Source organism: Myzus persicae, unplaced genomic scaffold (assembly GCF_001856785.1).
Source record: "Myzus persicae strain clone G006 unplaced genomic scaffold, MPER_G0061.0, whole genome shotgun sequence".
Classification (NCBI taxonomy): Eukaryota; Metazoa; Arthropoda; class Insecta; order Hemiptera; family Aphididae; genus Myzus; species Myzus persicae.
Genome location: NW_019102529.1, coordinates 82496 through 102656, shown reverse-complemented (window position 1 = coordinate 102656; position 20161 = coordinate 82496). Strand labels below are relative to the sequence as shown.

The 20161-nt window shown below is 29.2% G+C and overlaps 1 protein-coding gene across 3 annotated transcripts in view; it reads right to left on the bottom strand.

Annotated features, from left to right (window-relative positions):
- Positions 1-12683, bottom strand: part of LOC111032448 (probable ATP-dependent RNA helicase spindle-E) — a 30033-nt gene extending 17350 nt beyond the window's left edge. The window contains exons 1-6 of one of the 3 annotated variants that reach the window (XM_022312785.1): positions 12416-12683; positions 12171-12342; positions 8546-8764; positions 8233-8412; positions 1795-2223; positions 1442-1615 (exon numbers count right to left, since the gene is read on the bottom strand). In XM_022312785.1, coding sequence (XP_022168477.1) covers positions 1442-1615; positions 1795-2223; positions 8233-8412; positions 8546-8749 — 987 coding nt within the window. In that variant the 5' untranslated portion in view covers positions 8750-8764; positions 12171-12342; positions 12416-12683. The remainder of the gene's footprint in view (positions 1-1441; positions 1616-1794; positions 2224-8232; positions 8413-8545; positions 8765-12170; positions 12343-12415) is intronic. The other 2 variants (XM_022312784.1, XM_022312786.1) reach the window with 2 other exon arrangements.
- Positions 12684-20161: the final 7478 nt, after the last annotated feature.

Genomic DNA, 20161 nt, shown 5'->3' with positions numbered 1-20161 from the left:
AATAACATGGATGGGCTAATTGGTATACACTGATCGTTAGAGCAAAGAACACTCACTATTTTTCAAAATTTTAGATACACACATATAATCCTTATTTTTAATTCTTACAACTTACTTTCAATAGCAAGTTCAACTAGGATCTAGAAATCACGAAAATGCATCAAATTCTGTAATTATTAATTTTAGATTCTGAGTAAATGGATGAGTGAATTAATTTTACAATGATGTATTTATATTTAATTTTTTTTTTCTCTGCCATCACCTTTTGGCGCACTAAAAATCCTTCGATTTATACTTCAGAAACTTTCTGGATGGATAGTGAATTAAGTTGGTACTTAAAAGTAAAAAAAAATTTAATAATTTTTATACATTAAATTAAATTTGATTTTTGATATAACTTTTATTTTAGCTTTTTTGTTGTAATTTAAAAAATATTATTTGTGGGTGGTACTTGAAACTTAGTAAATTAAATTGTACACAAATGCATATTTTTTTTGGCAAAAATTAATTCAACCTCCAGCATCACTAATGTCTAATAGTAAAATAAATGACTTTAATAACAATAATATCATAAAATATACTTTGTAATATTATAGGTCTTAAAATCCTTTTGTGTTTATGTTATGGGCAATGTGGAATACCGGACAATGTAAACCACAAATTTTTTTTTTTAACCAACTATTATTTTTTATTATTATTACCTATTTATAGCATTGATTTTTTTTTTAAAACCATCATTATTAATTTTATTCATACATCATAATACAATAAACTTTAAATTTTTTGAAACACCGTCTAAACTTATTTTTGTTACTTATCGTACTGCCTATTTAAAAATCAAGTGTAGAAAAGCAGACAGACTATGTAATTCGAAGTGCCATGCTTTTTAATCTTGTTCAAATAAATAGGTAATAACAAAATTAGAATTTACTATACAAATAAAATGACGATACTATTTAATATTTTTTTGTTATTCCATCAAAATATTCTTAATATAATGGTACATGAATAGAATTAATAATGATTGTTTTTAAAAAAAATCAATACTATAAATAGGTAATTATTATAATTTATAATAATAAAAATAATATTAGTTGGTTAAAAAAAAATGTGTGGTTTACATTGCCCGGTATTCCACATAGCCCGTAACATATACAATGATTTTATATCATTGAATCCAAATTTAACCCATCTGTAAGCCATTCATCTAGACACCAACTATACAGCAAAATGGTATTTTTAATGTTGAAATAAATTTTTTTCCATTAATCTATTAGTGTGACTACCTCATAATTTGATTATTTTGGAATTAACTATTGTTTATGTGTTTGTGTATGTCTACGTATGTTAACTAGATAATTTTTATAATTATTTTATAAACTAAAATTTGTATTTTGGTAATATGTATTCTTGTATACTGTATCCACATATTTATACTTACAGCTGGTATCAATCCATATAAATCATCTAAATAATGTGTAAGAATTTTAAAGTTGGATGGCTTTTCAATCTTAACTAATGGTGCTGTTTCATGTCTATTATAAGGATGTCCATAATAATCGCCAAAATAATCTTGTAATTTTAAAGCGTCTGCTGTGGCAGACATTAGTATTACCTAAATAATTATTTTAATGGATTAATAATAAAATAAACAATAGTACATTTATATAAAATATGTTAGTTCCATAATAATCACATGTAATAATATATCCTATGGATGGCATAATCATCATTACATTAAATAAGTTAATTCTTATTGGACACCTCTATGAAAAATATTTTTAAATCACTTACACGAGTTGACTGGGAGTTTTTCTTTTGTAACTTTTTTATAACTAATAATAAAAAATCCATTTCAAGTGTTCTTTCATGAACTTCATCCAAGATAATGTGAGAAAATTCACTCAGGCTTTTTGCTTTAATAATTTTTAGTAACAAAATTCCTGTAGTGCAATATAAAATTCTTGTTGTGTTAGGATCATAATCTTTTTTACGTCCAACTTGATAGCCGACTAAAAGCCCATCTTTCCAACCACGTTCTATGTTTACTTGTTTAGATACTGAAATTGCAGCTATACGTCTAGGTTGAGTAACAATAATATTACAATATTTCTTTTTACTCATACAGTCATCTAAAATATACTGAGGAACTTGTGTACTTTTCCCACATCCTGTAGCACCAGATATCACAACTGTACAATTACAATTGATAGTTTTAATAATCTATAAAAAATAAAAGTATAACGTTACTGACTATTAAATGTAGAGATTATAATATTATTATTTCTGTACTAACTAATAACAAATACAAAATATAATAATATGATATTTTTTGCATTTTAACATGTTGACTGACATGAGCCCGCCGGCATCCTACCACGGATATGTAATTGTAGAGCCTTGTTTAAATAACAGGGAATTACTGTAATGTTTGTGTGTATATTTATAAATAGGATAGTCTAATCGTAGTTGTGATTATAGTGTTAAAGATTGGAAAAATTCTAATATTACGAATTTAGAATAAAAAAAGTTAGGTCGCCGGGGTGGTAATATGTCTTACTACTATGACACCGGATTGATCGCCGGCTACCATAATAAATATATAAACAGTTAGTAAGGAGACACTTAGGAAAAATCGCCGTTATTAACCCAAAGAAGTTATCACAAAAAAAATTTTAAAGGGTGACATTTTTGGGAAAGAAAATAATAACGGAATTGTAGTGTCAACATTTAAAGGGATATATTTTTACTATCTATACGCCATAATTAGATATTGTAGATAAGGAAAAACAAAACAGAAAAAAGAAAGCATTTTGAAGCCTGATGTTACTTTATTTTATAACGCACGAAAAGCTGAAGTCAGAAAATGTATTCGCTGGTATCATAAAGTTATGACTGAGATATTACTTAATACTAGAATTATTAACACTCAAATCCTGTATAACATAAAACATTGGGATTTAAAAATGAATGTAGAAAAATTTTGAAAGTTGTTAATTGATAAAATGCTCAGCCTAAGACCCACCAGTTGAAAATTACCTCAACAAATGACTGCGCTTAACACACCAAAATCAACAGGAAATCAAAGAAGATCGGCATCACTTAAACATAAAATAGAAAAACGGAGAATAGTGTGAAAGAAATAAAAAAACTAAGAAAACGTTGGTCAATGTTATAAGAAAATATAACAAGAAAAAGAATTTAGGTAATTAGATTCTCTGTTGCACCTTTTAATTTTATCATCTTTATAAATTAATAAAAAACTTATAAAAATATATATTTATGTTTTGGAAAAGCATTAAATAAAACAGTACATGGCCAACACAACCTTTCATTTGCTTATCATGTTTCTTGGGTCATATTATATGAAGAATTAATGTAAAATCATACTACAGTAATATAATTATTTTTAGCATTATTCATTTATGTGCAGTTAAAATAAAGAAATAAATTAGTTTTTTTTTTTAGTTGTTTGGTTTTTTCTCGTGTACGCCATGGTGTTATTATTAGGCCATTATTTCTACGCCATCAAAAAATAAAGTATATTAAACACATTGAGAAGTTTCAACCGCCGGCAACCTAAGCGGCTCCTGAAGAATAATTTGGTTTAGGTTGTCAGCAACTTAAACAGCTCCACTTTAATGTATCCATGTTAGGCTCATGGCAGTTAACGTTTTAAGAAAACATTATACAAATATATTTTTAGTAAGTTAATAAATGATTCGTCTCCAAGAACCTATGACAACAGTTCTTATTTTTAAGTCAAGTTTAGACAATTTTAAGATAATTGCATTGATACATCCTTATTAAACAATATTCAATTGACATTTAAACAAATAAATAATAATATCAATAATAATTGGGAAAATATTAATAGGATCTTTTTTTTACCAAATTCAGTATTTTATTTATTTAAAATACATTGTTTATTTTTTGACGAGTAGAATAAGTATGGCTGAAAACTGACACTTTTAAGTTTATAAAAATATTTATTTGTTAATACTTCTTTTGCATGATATTTCTTTAAATTTAATACATCATATATATTATAAAGTATATCAGTATTCAAATGAAAGGGTTTCTTAAAGGTTATTCGTAATAAAAAATTTATACTTTATAGTAGTTCTGAGCAAACTTAAATATATTTGGAAGGTACAAGCCCATACACCCACTGACTGACTGCAATAGCAAAGACAACCATTTTCATATAGTTAGGTGATAAAATATAATTTAATATTTTTAATCTACCCAACATACTTCTTAATTTTTTAATCATTAAATCATTATGAAAATTTAAAAAATGTATCAATTATGATACCAAGAAACTTCTCAGTTTCTGTACCTTATACTTGTGTAGTCACAAGTACTTACAGAATGTACTTCTCAACATATATCATCATTTATCATGTATTTTAATGGGTTCATAAATATCAAGACTTCTAATTTTTGATATAGAAAAAGGAATATAACATGTTTTATTAGATTTAATTTTCAAAGAGTTTTCATTAAACCAATTTTTAAAAAGTGACATAAATTTTTGTTGCATTCATTTAAACAATGAATTAGGACTATAGTGTCATCAGCAAAACAAAATATAGAGCATTGAGAATCCAAATCAAGCAAGTCATTTGTATATATAATAAATAATAGTGGTCCTAAAACTGTACCATGCGGACCACCATAATTAAAATATTTAAGAGGACGCTATACGAGCAATAGTTGTCTCCGTCTTATAAGTGCGCAACAGAGCAAATTTTACGTTCAGCAGTTACTCACTTGTAAGACGGAGACAACAAATGTCACATTAATGCGACAGCATGAACATATCATCGATGGACAATACTAATAATATCCAAGGAGATTAGACTAAATTGAAGTTTTGGTATAACTTAGCTACATGTTATCAGTAATAAACATGTTTATGTATTTGTCTCTCCTGAAAATTTTACTTTTTTAAGATAACGGGATATTAATTGCCTATCGACAATACGGAAAATTAATAAATAAATACAATGATACACTAAAAAAAAAAAATATTAATTAATAGGTAATACTTGAACTATAATAATATGCAATTCAAAACAAAAAAAAAATTTTTTTTTTAAATGTTTACCCCGCACACTGAAGTATACTGGAAAAAATTAATACAGCAGTGAAGGGTTAATAGCAAGGTCATGGATTTTAATTTGTTCTGCAATATTTTCATCAGGGTGGCCCTTATTTATGAACTTTCAAATTTTTAATTTCTCACAGGCCCAATTTTTTCATTACTATACTAAAGTTATGTGGGTTAAATTTGGTGATGATTAATAACCCCCTTCTGGTGCCGCAAGAGGGTTGAATATTGATAAATAGTGTAGTTTTAGGGTTATTCTGATTTAATTCATTATATATTGCATTTAGCATAAAACTGTATAGAACCTAAATAGTAGATTCAGATATTCTCTATATACATGAATATAATACTATAATAATAATAGTTTTAATAGTTTATGGAAACGTGGCTCAATATCAGAGAGAGAATGAAGGGTCAGTGTTGGCAATGGGCATAAGACGGATGATCGGTGAGTTAAGATAGTAGTTTGAGGAAGAGAAAGGTATATGAAATAGAACAGATGATCGTGTACAGCTAGAGGGGACCTTAAATGAGACATGGGATAGTAATTCAGGACTATCAATTTTAGATGAAAGTAGATTGGATAGAAATGTCAGGTTAGCTGAATGACGACGATCGGTGAGGCTTTCTAAGGAAAAGAGGCGTTGGATTGGCGTGTAATCGTGAGGTGGACAGACTATCTTTAGTTTGTAAGCAGGTTGAAGGAGGAATTTTCTTTGAACCCTTTCTATCATGTTACGTACGAAAGCGGTGGACGGGTCCCAGAGGACGGAACCATACTCAAGGATGGGACGGACTAGGGAGCAGAAAAGAGTTTTTAGAGGGGAGAGCAAGTGGAAGTCAGAAGAGACACGGTTTATGAAACCAAGCAGTTTAAGAGCCTTACAACATATTATCTGAATATGCATATTAGGGCACAGGTTCCGTGTGAGAGTAAATCCTAAATCCTTTACATAATTATTACAGGTTGTTAAGGCGGTATTGTTTAAGGTGTAAACATGTTCGATTACAGCATTAATACGACTAAAAGTCATTACTGAACATTTAGCTATATTAAGAGCTAGCCCCAAAGATTCACCCCATGCAACTAATCGCTGAAGGTCGTTTTGAAGAAAGTGACAGTAAATTATATCTTAACGGTTTGATTCTGTTTTTGGGTATTTCTACACAATGAATAATCGTGTTATTTGTCGATTACAAAAATAATATTAAATTCAAATCTAATTGTATTTTTATATTTCTTATCGATCTTTTCTTGTTCAGTTATTATACACACTGTAAACAAATAGATCTCAAATTATAGACTTCTGTTTACAAAATTTAAAAAAAAAACAATGTAGAGATGATTATAAAGAACTTCTGGAGTTGACTGTTATTTTTCTAGGTGAAAACCCACCAAACAGTATATTTTTTCACTATCCTGGGTGCTTTTCACCATGCCAGGTGGATATCAAATGCAATTTATTCAATAAAAATATATATGTTTTGAAAACAATTTAAACTTAATGTTCGAGAAGAGAATGAATTTTGAGATGTATGTATTTTTCTAGTTACAATATACGTAGAAGTGTGGTTTAAATGCCCTGCTGCAATTAAAGCACCTTATAATGACTTTATATTTTTAAAAAAATTAATCGAATAACCAGATAAAGCTATTTCCAAAACAGCTACACATACATTTTGTGGACACTTATGGTATCTTGCGCCTGAAAGTATAGCCTCATCATTTTTTGATTTTCAGGGGCCAACCGAAATTAAAATTAAAATAGTTGAATCACTTAAATCAACCCAGAACAATGATGATACAATTAAGAAAATTGTTTTGAGTAAAGAGGGTATAAAAACATTTATAAAAAAAGAACTACATGAATTTGTATCACCAGAAACACTCAACTTTTTTTCAAGATTTAAAATGTCAGCCGACTTCATAGATTTCCACCCGGATAGTTGGAAAGAAAGAGAAGACTATAAAAAAGGATTTAATATTTTAACAGAGTTATCAGTCATAAATGATGTTGCAGTAAGAGGCGTTAAGTTAATTCAAGAATACAATAGTATACTGACAAAAGACAAAAATCAAAAACAATTTCTATTACAAGTTGTAAATGATTATAAAACAAATTACCCTGATTGTAAAAAAAAATACATTAATTCGTTCACAATTGATAGACATTTTATTTGAATGAAACGTATCTAAGTTTCACATTGTATTACTCCATTCAACCACTACCTATTTATTTTTAATGACATCAATATTCAATATGTACTTGTGTAGGTAAACTATTTTTTATTTTAAGATCAAGTTACCATTTTGTATACTTAAAGACTAATTTCTAAATGTAAAACAATAATTGTAAAATTAGCTTTAGTACATTAGTTTTAAATTATTTTATTTTATTTCATCTTTGAAGATTTGTATGTCATCGTAAAAGCAATCGTACAGAAAGTATACTGAAAATTTCGATTTTCTTTCAGAAAAAGGTAATAATTTTTATTTTATTCTAATTTTCACAGAAAATATTAGTTTTACCAGACATTTTGTAAGTACATTATTTATAGACAATACCTAAATCTACAATTTAGGTTCTATACAATTATATGCTAAATGCAATGTATAATGAATTAAATCAGAATAACCCTAAAACTACCCTATTTATCAATATACAACCCTCTTGCGGCACCTGGAGGGGGTTATTAATCAGCAAATTTAATCCACATAACTTTCGTATGGTAATGAAAAAATTGGGTGGATGAGAAATCAAAAATATTTAACTTTCCTTACCCCCTATTACTATATAAGGGCCACTCTAATTTTCATAAACTGTAGCAAAAAGTGTATTAAATTTGTTAACAATATAAGCATTGTCACTATTTTATTTTCAGAATCAAAATAAAAATCATATTTACTTTTTTATTATTATTTACTTTATTATATAAAAATCATTTATATACCTATATATTTTTTTATGGTTAAATTTCCTAATGTTATTTAATCTAAAATTATCTAAGTAATCAATTGCCTAGTTATTAGCCGACAATTAAATTTTTAACACTAAATTAGATTTACTTATCTATTTATTTTTTTCATAAAAATTTTAAATTCATAATTATATTACCTTATCTTTAAATGCAGCAATTTCTAAATCGTTTGACTTATTTGATGGATCTTTGAATTTATAATGTTCGAAAAGCTTAATTTCATCTACATCCAAATCTTTTAGATCTGCCACTGAATTAACATTAGAAATACTATCAACAGAACTCATATTTGAATCATGTAAAGCTTTTTTTGATAGCTAAAAAACAATAAAATTCAACACCATAAATATAAATAAATTAAATATAATATACACACACAAATTTAGTTTAGCATTTATCAAATCTATATAAGGTTATATTATTGAAGAATAAACCAATAGAAAACTGTACTTCATTATACTCTTCATTTTCCTTTTCATATTCGTTCAAACCAGTATTCACATAACATCTACCATACTCGTCGTAGTCATCATAACTATGACCAGACTGTGATAGATTTGAATTATATTCATGTCTCAAACTAACGTTATATAAATCAGATCCTGGCAGAATTTTTTTGTCAATATTTCCTTTAGCAAATTGTTGCCAGGTCATGGTATCTATTTTTTTCTACATTAAAAAGAAAATGTCATAATTAGTATGTGGTTTATAGAGGGAACATTATGTGAAATATAGGTATGAGGATACAATTTTACAATGAAATCACATTAAAAATAAATAAATAAATATTATCTGAATAGTATGTTTTTAAGCAAAAGTTTAACATTAAACTATAAGCAATATTTAAAGTACCTACTAACTATTTTTTATTAAAAATTTTTTGTGCATAATTGCTTTAATCATATCATATATTTATCTTTTTAAGGACATTTTAACTCTGGCCCCTAATAGAAATACTATATTTTAGAAAAAGTTATCAAATAATACTGATTTAACTCAGTATTCTTTTAAGATGTCTACTAAATATCTAGAAATCTCAAGATAAAAAAAGGATAATAATGCTTGAGGCAACAATTTTTTTTTAGCAAGGGCATTATACAAGAGAATAATATGTGGAACGAATCTTCTCCCATTTGCTTTGTTTATGGTGTTATCTTGTTCAAATATGAAGGTATACATTTTCTTTTAAAAGAAGTTTTATGCATTTACGGTAAATTTAATAACAAAATTAAAAACAAAACTTGAACCAATAACAACAACAATCGTCGGCAAATAAAAGAATGTTAACAGAATTATCAAAAATAGAAGGCAGATTATTAATAAAAAATACAAAGGACAAATATACAAATACTTAGAAAATCTAAGTGAGGTTAACCCTTGAGTCCTAATCTTTGAGTAACAACACCAGAACCAACCAAAAAATCATTTGAACATAACTAGACTAGACTTTTTTACTGCGTGGGTACGAGGACATAAGTAAGATTTCAACCAATTAATACATTTTCAATGGATATTAAAAGAAGTAATTTTGCATAAAAGAATGTTGTGATTTACGTTATCAACCGCATTTTTGAAAGTTAGTATACATAATTGGACATGGTTCATTTAGGGCTAAAAGAATCTTTGTTTAATAAAGTAAAATATTAGTGGAAATAGTCAAATAGACATTTTGGGTCTATACCATTATTGGACATTTTGGGTACCTAACCTTGGAATTTAAGGTACTTTAGACAATCGACTATTTCATTGAGATAAATAGTCCAGGAGCTTCGATTCAATTCATTATTAGACCCATCAGCTGGGAGAGAGACTTTTTAACAAAGAAAGATCCAGTACATGAAGACTGGAAAAATAATTTGGTTAATTCAAAAATATCAGAAAATTAATTAATACCTATAATTTACGCAATCAAGAACCCTATTATTTGACTTCTTTAGAGAATTAACATATGATATATAATTTCATAAAAAGTTTCTATATAAGTTCTTCAAAAGATGAATTATTATTCAAATCAAGATTAAAATCAATATTTGAAAGAAAATGAGAAATATCCCTAAAAATTATAATCGAGTGGGGATTTAAAGAGAAAATTAACCAATGCATTATTACATTTTATAAGAAAATCTTTAGTGGGTGGCACTGGTCATCAGTTTTAGGTACAAGATATTCTAAAGAATAAAAGATATGAGAAAGTTTAGCTTCAGCACTAATCATTAGACAATCAAGAGTTTGACCACTACAATAAAAGTGTACGGTTCATTTACTTCAAATTTAAGTAATTTATACAACAGTTAAATATTAGAGAACTTGAAATATGATCTTGGGTAATGAATCAATGGACCAGTAAAATTGGTTTAAATTAAAATCTCCTGTTATTATAAAATTGTATTTGAGGTATATTGTACTATAGTATATACATTAAACAGAAATGAGTCAAATCATGTTTTTAAAATAATTTTTATTTAACACATTTAATTCCACAATATACACTGTGGTCACGATTTAAGGTAACACTAAATATTTCGGCCGGATGAACTTGAATTGAAATTTTTTTTTTGGGGGGGGGGCATAGGAAATATACATTTTGTGAAATAATCAAATGTTTAACACTTAGGTTAGTTACTGCATGCACTTCACGAATCGTTTCTTTTTAATGGTAACACTTATCTATAGAGGATGATTTGGATTGAAGGAATTTTTTAAGTTGTTTTGACTCATAATACTCAGTTCTAAGTTCAAAATTGAATGAATGACAACCATTATTCAATTTTTACAAAAAAATGTTTAATTTACCTGTATAATTTATTAATTTTAGGTTCATGTATGTAATTTTATTTCTTTTTGTGTTGTATTATAAATTCTAAGCGAAAATCTTCACTTCTTTTAGGACAACATGTTTTTATTATTTATAATAAATTTCTGGACATCAAATTATGAATAAAAATGTTAAATATTTAAATACTATGCACATTTTTATTTGTGTTTAGATTTTACTGCACTAAAGTAAAAACAATATAAATTACTATAATTATCATAGTAATAATAATTATAGAAGAAGTAGTATTTATAATACGGATAAACTTATATGTGTACTAAATTTATTATATGAAATATTTTTGTGTTTGGTCAATTACATCATAATTATAATTTAAACAATTTTTATTGTGGAATTGTACTTCATACTTTATTGATTCTAATAATATTATGAGTATTAGTTAATGTTATGATAAAAACTATATTGATTTTATATCTTAGATCCGTATTCATCAGCTCAGTCTGCACTTATACGTGTGTCTAATAAGTACTTGTTAATATTAGTTATTAGTTACTACTTATTATCAATACTATTTGATGTCCAGAAATTAATTATAAGAATTAAAAACATAGTTGTCCTAAAGGCAATAAAGACTTTTTCATAGAAATTATAACATTCCAGGAAAAAAATTAATTACATACATGAACCTAAAATTAATAAATTATACATATTTTTTTTCAAAATTAAATAATGGATGTTATTCATTCTATTTTGAACTTAAAGCCAAGTATTAGGAGTCAAATCAATTTGAGAAAATTTGCTCAATTTAAATATTAAGTACTAAAAATAAGTGTCACCATTAAAAAATACAATTTTTACTGCACATGCGCGCATCGTAAGTATTAAAAAATTAAAAATTTCACAAAATATGTATTTCAATACCTATCTTCTAGAGTACCCCCCCATTATTCATTTCAATACAAGTTTATCCGTCCGAAATATTAAGTGTTACCCAAGATCATGATCACACTGTATATATATATGTGTAATTTTATTGATAATTCATATCCAGTCGGTATCAACACTTTAATGTTCACCCTACCACAACAGGTAAATAATGAAATAGATATTAAAAAATGTCAAACGTGGACATCAATTTATTAAAAGACTAATTTATACATCACCCATCTACCACAATCAATTAGTAAATGTATGGGTAAAAAAAACAGGTTAAAAATACATTTTGAAGTTTTTAATATTTAGTAGTATATTATTATAGGCACGTGTCATAAAACGTCTGCATTGAAAATTGTAACTCACCTGAATGCCAGTAAAAAACGGTTTTTAAACGTCTAAGTCAACGCACCGTGCACATCGGCCAATTTTTCTAAAGATTATTATGGCGTGAAAACATAAGGACCAACAGAGAAAAAACAATGATCCAGGACTCGGAAAAAAAGTCAAAATGCCTTTCGTGTTCGTCGTTGATTCACTAAGAAATAAGTAATAAGAAATAAGAATTAAAAGAATCTCTTATTAGCTATTATAACAATATAACGTAATACCTAGCCGGCTTAAAGTTTAGCGGTGAATCGTGAATGTGTCTAATGCTATAAATATCGTAAACTTATGGCGTTATTGCTTAGTGCTTACCACAAAATATGCTATTTAGGTACCATCCAAATTTAAAATGGAACCATCAACTATAATTGTTATGGTCTAATCAGTAAACAACAATCATGACGAAAATACAAAATCTATTTAACGAGTTACGACTATATAATTTATGCCATCCGTGGCGACCATAGAACATAGATAAAAGATAAAGAATCGTTCAACGTGCAACAGCCATACACGCCGGGACAAGGTTGTAGTTCCTTCGTCCACGTGTGAGGGCGCTGATCAAGGTGGTACCCAAGGTCTTAGATTATTAAGGTGGTACCATTGATAATAGAATTATTATAACTATTGACTATCTATGGTAGAGTTGGTAGACAGTAAAGTCACTGTAAATAATTTACAATGTTGTTACACGTTGGAGACACTGCTGGGTCACTGGTATAAATATATCTATAACCGTGGTTACCACAATAATATTACCACGCACATTTACAGTTCGGCTCATGGGCTCAAGTATGGGTTGGAGCCTTGGAGGTTGGATTAAATATTTGTCGACTCAAATGCGGTTTGGAATTTCAGATTAAATATTTTTCGGCTTAAATACAACTGTCGGCTACAATATTTTTGGATTTTATCTAGCCCTTCCGTGCGCAGGTATGACCGAAATGCGTCTCAATGCGATCATACATATTGAGTAGATATGTAGCCATGAACATGACGATCTGTGAATTGTGAGTTGTGAGTAACGCACAGGATTTATGATATATCTCAAGAAGACGCTGCACCCGCGTGTGTTGTCTCCGTCTTACAAACGTACAACATATCAGAACTGTTTTGCGCGAAATAGAACCACTCAAGCTGTAGTCCAAGCTAAGCAACCAAATTTTCACACTATTAATGAAAGAACATTTACTGTGCAACATCGTTTTTAATTTTCGATATCACTAATACAAGAAAAGTTATTTAAGTTTGAAATAATTAATTTATAAGCAATAAGAATTTTTCTTGTATTTATGATATCGAAAAAATATAAACGATGTTGCTCAGTAAATGTTCTCTTGTTTATAATGTGAAAATTTGGTTGCTTAGTTTGGACTACAGCTTCAGTGGTTCTATTCGCGCAAAAGTTTTGATATGTCGTACGTTTGTAAGACAGCGACAACACACGCGGGTCGCGGGTGTAGCATCCACTTAAATCGTGCAAGGCACACAGGCTAAGTAGTAAGTACCTAGTACAAAAAAAAATGTATGTACTAAACTCTATTCGCCGTAAGCTGACCCACTTGCGCGCATGCATACTGAGTCGAGTCGCCGGAACGTTCAGACCCCCCCCCCCCCACGTCGAAGACAGGTGGTCTGTGATTGGTCAGTGGTGTTCGGCTGTCGACGGTGCTCGTCGTAGTAGTCAGCTGCCGCCGTGCATACAGAATGTTATACAAAATAATTCTTACGAATTATATCTAAAATATTATATTTTAATACGGTATACACGGCATCTGTGATAAATTCAATACGATCGCAACAGTCTATTACTGAACCAAAATACTCACTGTATACATTTTATTATTATTAAGTCGTATCATATATACATATTGTTAATTAATCGAATCACTACGTATACGCCTGGTGAGGTGGAGACGATCACCACTAGCGCTCCGAAGACGCGTTGGCCTGCGCAACCACGACCGGTTTTCGTCGAGCGAGTGGGTCAACTTACGGCGAATAGAGTATACCTACACGTAAACACTAAACACCAATGATAACAAATCACCTAATGAGATTATTTTTAGCTCATTGCGATTATTACGAATACTAATAACCGCGGTCTTGTAGTTCGTGCCACGGTTAATAATCTTATCGGTTATTACTTATTAGGAATTACCATAGAATAAATAAATGGGATTACTAAGGAGGGGTGTAAAAATAAAACATTAGTCATTACGAATGTTAAATTCAAATAATATCATATTGATAATTATTGATGTTTAAATTAAAACTAAAATTTATAATAAACAACATTGTTATCGTTCAATAGTGATAGTAATGAATTATGAATATTCAAAATGTTTTTTAACTATTTCGGGCCTGACCACGAATTAAGATAGGTTATAGGTTATAGGTTATAGGTTTTATATCTTAATTCGTGGGCCTGACTAAAGTAAAAGCACAGATATATATAATAACTAGATACCCGACTCCATATACCACAACGTTATTAAATTATGATGCCCTACGCCATTTGTGACTATGGCAATGTTTACAAATTTTTATCATTTTTTAATCGTTTTGATATCATACATTGTGATACAATTGATACAAATATTTCATAACAATATACTCATAATATAATTATTTTTTAATAAAATTAATATTATTACAAGTATTCTTATACAGTTATACATAATTATACCATAATTGATGGATGAACCAGTTAAGTTCAACTCATTTTACATTGTACGATTTACTGTAAGCCTAAAAATATAAGTTTAAATCAAAGAATCATTGAATATGAATAATGGAATTGACTGTAAGCTGCCTATTTCAAAATGTGGTAATAATAACTGATTAGCAAACAAAATCAATTTTGTCAGTTTTTGACGTTTACTAACTGCAAAAATGTTTGAAGTGGTTTTTCCCAATGATTTAAGCCTAACACTCAGGTACTTTTTTGTTAATAAACTAATAATTATCATCTTATGAGGTCTTTCCAAAATACTTATATTAGTGCAATCTAATTCTTTTAATATAGTTTGATCCAGAGAAAATTTATTATTACAGTAATGAATAATTTTTTCATCTTACTTAGAAATATTAAGGGATTAACCTAACTCCATTTGTTGAATGTCGATTCGTGCAAAAATGTACACAACATGACATCACCATCTTAAATTAATAATATTATACAAATGTCAAATACCTACAATAATCGTCGAAAAAGGGTCAGTACTCAGTAGTCAGTAAGTTGGGCAACAGACTTGTTTGATAATATGAACTATTGTTATCATTGTAAACATTGCCATAGTTGTAAATGGCTGCCAGCGTCATTGATAAGAAGAAGTCGGGTATCTAGTTATTATATATATCTGTGAGTAAAAGCAAATATTTTTGGTATAATCATGTTTCAAATATATTCACCACACTCAAATACAGTGTTTCCCAAACCTAGGGTCCCGAAATTGTTTTGATGGGTCGCTACTCAAGGTACTGTATATTGTAGCCGTAAATTGATACCTCTATATTATACAATAATAATGTGATTATGTGAAGTCCAACTAGAATTGTAGAATGTATGAAATCAATTTTACATTAGATATCAGTATATATTTATTTTTTGTTCATACGTTTTGTTCAATCTGTTTCAAAGGGAACAATAAGAATAAGTGATGGTATAGAATAAGCTAAAATTAATAAAAAATAAAAAGGCAGACTAAACAGATTTCAAAGGAGGCACCAAGACATGGGTTAACATATATATAAAACGAAATATTGTAACCTAACCTTCATCGTTTTCCGCTATCAGCCTGTTGTTCTTCCGACAATTCGACAAATAACGACCCATGGACGTGATGAAAATAGATCCTATGGAAAAATTGATAGTACTTAAAAAGTAAGAAACGTTGACACTTGAATACTTAATAGGTCCCCTTTTTCTTAACCTACCATTCTATTTTAACGTCCTTATTACTTAATCTAATAATAGTATACCTACAACTACACATTACACCTAACTATTGTTTCTACTTAAAAAAAAATGTATTGTGAATAATTAAGTTTTGCGTTTTAAGCTTTTTTGCTAGAGGTTGGGCTCGGGGGCCCCCCTAATGTATGTAAGCATTGAGGCCAGTGTGTGTCGCATACTCTGCAGTCTGCACACCCGGTTTTTGCGGCACTGATTTTTGGTAATCTTTGTATTGTTTTATTGCGATTATGGAATATTTGTTATCTGTGAGAATGATAAAATTGATTATGGTAAAATATTATTTATTTATGGCATACCTACACGTAATTTGCCATTGCAAAAAGTTTGAGAAACACTGCTCTTATATATCTCCCGACCATGAAGATATTCAAGATTTTCAAGGAAGAATTTGGAGTGTATCGATACGTATCGAGGCAATTTTGAGCGTTCAAGAAGTTACACGTGCAGTATACAAGCGAAGCGATACGTACCGACCCGTATCGGACTCGGACTTCGATACGAGGTGGTACGTATCGATACGTATCGGACTCGGACTTCGATACGAGGTGGTACGTATCGATACGTATCGAATTTTTCTTCTTGAAAATCTTGATACTTAAGTATATCTTAGTTCATGCTCCCGACCCAAGCAATCTAAACAAAATTGTTAATTTAGACAGTTCATTACCAATGTCACTTCCCATAAAACATATACATTCCCTAGCGAAATAAAACATTTTATACTTAAACTGAAGGGTAAAAAATCACTTTTTAGGACTTAATCTTAAATAAAATACTAAAACGTCTCCCTAAAAAATCCATAACGCTCCTGGCCTACTTATGTAACTCAATGCTAAAATTATCTTATTTCCCGCTTATCTGAAAGTTTTCTACAATAATTATCATACATAAGCCAAACAAAACCAAAAATCTTATCAAACCCATCTTCATATCAACCTATTAGTCTACTACCGGTGTCAGCCAAATTATTTGAAAACATTTTTCTCCTCAGAATCAGATCATTCACTCAAACTCAAAATATAATTCCAAGTACTCAATTTGACTTTAGATCCAAACACTCCACCACCCAACAAATCATGGAATTATAGACAAAATATCTGCCTCATTTGAAGAAAAAAATACTGCCCTGGCGTCTTCCTCGATGTACCTCAATTTTCAAGCATTCGACCGAGTATGCATCAAGATCCAATTTTCAAAATAAAAAAAATTCTACCAGCATCCATTTATTAAATAATTAAATCATACCTCTCTAATCGTACATTTGCTGCAGACAAGATGGCGGATTCTCCCCCTACTTCAAAATCCAATCATTAGTCCCACAAGGAAGCCATCTGTCTCCATATTATAACATTTTCATTGCAGACATACCAAACGCTGATAATATTTTTAACGCTACACACGCAAATGTCACAGCAATATTAACTATTAAGTGAACATAGTAATAACACTGCTGCATCCTCCAATCATCAATCTTATCATAAAAAAAAAAAAATAGAAAATTGGGCATCCAAAGAGTCCAACCTTAAGAAAAGAAATTTCTCATTTCCTTCACGTTGAGGGAACAGAAATTCCAACCATTATGATATAAACTCTACAATACAAACTGATATGATAGGTTTCTCATAGGTAACTTCTATTATTAAAGTTTCAATTATTAATTTTATGATTTATCCTTATTTTTCGTGATATAAGTGAGTAATTACTTGTAATCTCTATGATTATTTTATTTAGAGCCGTTCATTAAATAAACTTGATTTAATAAAATTCTTTTACGATTGTTGACAAATTCAATAATTTTAATCGAAACTTTAACTCGTTGTCATTTAGTCAATTTTGATTTTAGAGCTATGGTGAAAAGGATCAAATTGACTTAAAAAAAATCGGTTCATCTGAAGTTGGTATTCAAAACATCTGTTGCCATTTAAAACAATGCAAGTTGAATTGCGCATGCGCACACGGAAGATCTAAAAATTGAAAAATCATCAAGAAATATGTATTTATGTATTCCCTATCACCTCCCGAAAACCGCATACCAATCTGATATCACTGGGCAGAATTATTTAGTGTTACCTTTAAAAAGAAACAAGCTGTATATTAAAAAAATATATTGATTTTGGGCCAGAATTATGGGCTAGTGAACCAGGCAATAGAGCCTAAGAACAACAAACGGAGCTGAAAACTTTCACATGCACTCCAATGTTCAATTTTATATTTCTCATCCTCACATTCACCAAATTATTCAAGTACTAATGGAAATTCAAGTCGATACTGCAGATTTAAAAATAGAGAAAATACCGTTAGAAAAGAAAAATTAAAAAAACAAAATTATATGAACAAAATATATTCTGATTACAAATCCCAAAAAAATGATCTTTTAACATTTTTAAAGAAACGCGTACCAATAAATATGTATTAACAAATTATTTAAATGTTTTGATATGAAAAATGATTGTAATTGTAATTTGTGCAATTTGTACATTTTAATGACTTTTTTTGTTAAAACGATTGTACCTAAAATGTAATTTGTGTAATTTGTAATTTGACAAAATTGTGAATAAGGAAGCTGTTCTAAAATAAATAGCTCAAACATTTTTTAACCCGCCTGCAGTGTATGACATAAGAATATGATGCGACAGAAAGTCCTAAGTCTTTATAAAGGGTGAAGGAAAATGTTGGTTGAGTATAATAATTATCCACCATCAGTAATGACCAATTAAAAAACTTAGAGTTACGCAGATTATGTACACGAACACGGTACACCCTATTCAGTATAGATACATGGATACATTTCTTTGAAACAGGTTTCTATTGTTCGTAAATTGTGCGCAAACACAAATATATAAAGTATATAAAGTATAATATAAAGTATATAAAGTTACTTTATATATCTGTGTGCGCAAATGAGTTGTAGCCAATTGAAACATTTAGTTAAAATTGCATGTACCTACCTACATTCTATGGTATTTATTTTTAGAGTTACACCAAAAACCAAAATCCTAAGTTAATCTTAATCCGTGGTATAGCCGTATAGGTATACTACGCGTGATGCGATGATTATACATTTATACGACAGTCTATTCGTATTTCGTATTATTGAGTGGTGAGTACTAGAGAACCTTAATAGTTAATATATTATATAATATTATTAAGGCTCTCTATTGCGTACCCTTTAGTTTGGCATGGGCGCATAGCCACCCGAAATAAATTACATATTTGGTTTATTTTAATTTTTAACTTAATTTTTTAAATGTTATACTATTTTGTCTTATCATGATATCAAGAAATCAAAACAATCATTTCAACATTTGATTTCGAATATTTTGAATAAATAATTTGTGTCACCTAAAACTTCTACTGTACATACCAGAGACATCTGAGAGTCAGGTACGACATTTAATAAAAAATATATTATTATTGACTGCATTATATTATATTACAATATTACATTATATGCACATGCCACATACACTTAAAAGTTATATTGTACGGTGTATTTGATCAAATTCTTGAATGCATGATCTCGAGAGCCCCGTACGAATTTTACCCTAAAGGGACTTGGAAGGGATCTCTGGCGGCTTTGGAGTTAGACGTTCGCGGTTTTGACTACGCCTCCATTTCCCGTGTTCTGAAAAATACACAGATGACAGATACAACAGTTATTGCCAGCCGCTAGGTGATTTGATGTCTTTTAAATCAATCGACACTACTGTTGATGAAAACTAAGCAGTAAGTTTTCCTACTAAATTTTTCAATTCTCCAGATATACCAGGAATGTCACCACACAACATTCAATTGAAGATTGGTTCACCAGTTATTCTTCTGCGTAATTTGTGTCCACCTAGATTATGCAACGGTACACGTTTGGTCATCAAAAGGATCACCGGAAATATTCTTGAAGCAACTATTTTAACTGGAAAGTTTAAAGGAGAAATTGCCCGGTCGCCACGTAGTCCGATGACCATCGGAATATCTTATACTAATTTTTAGTTCT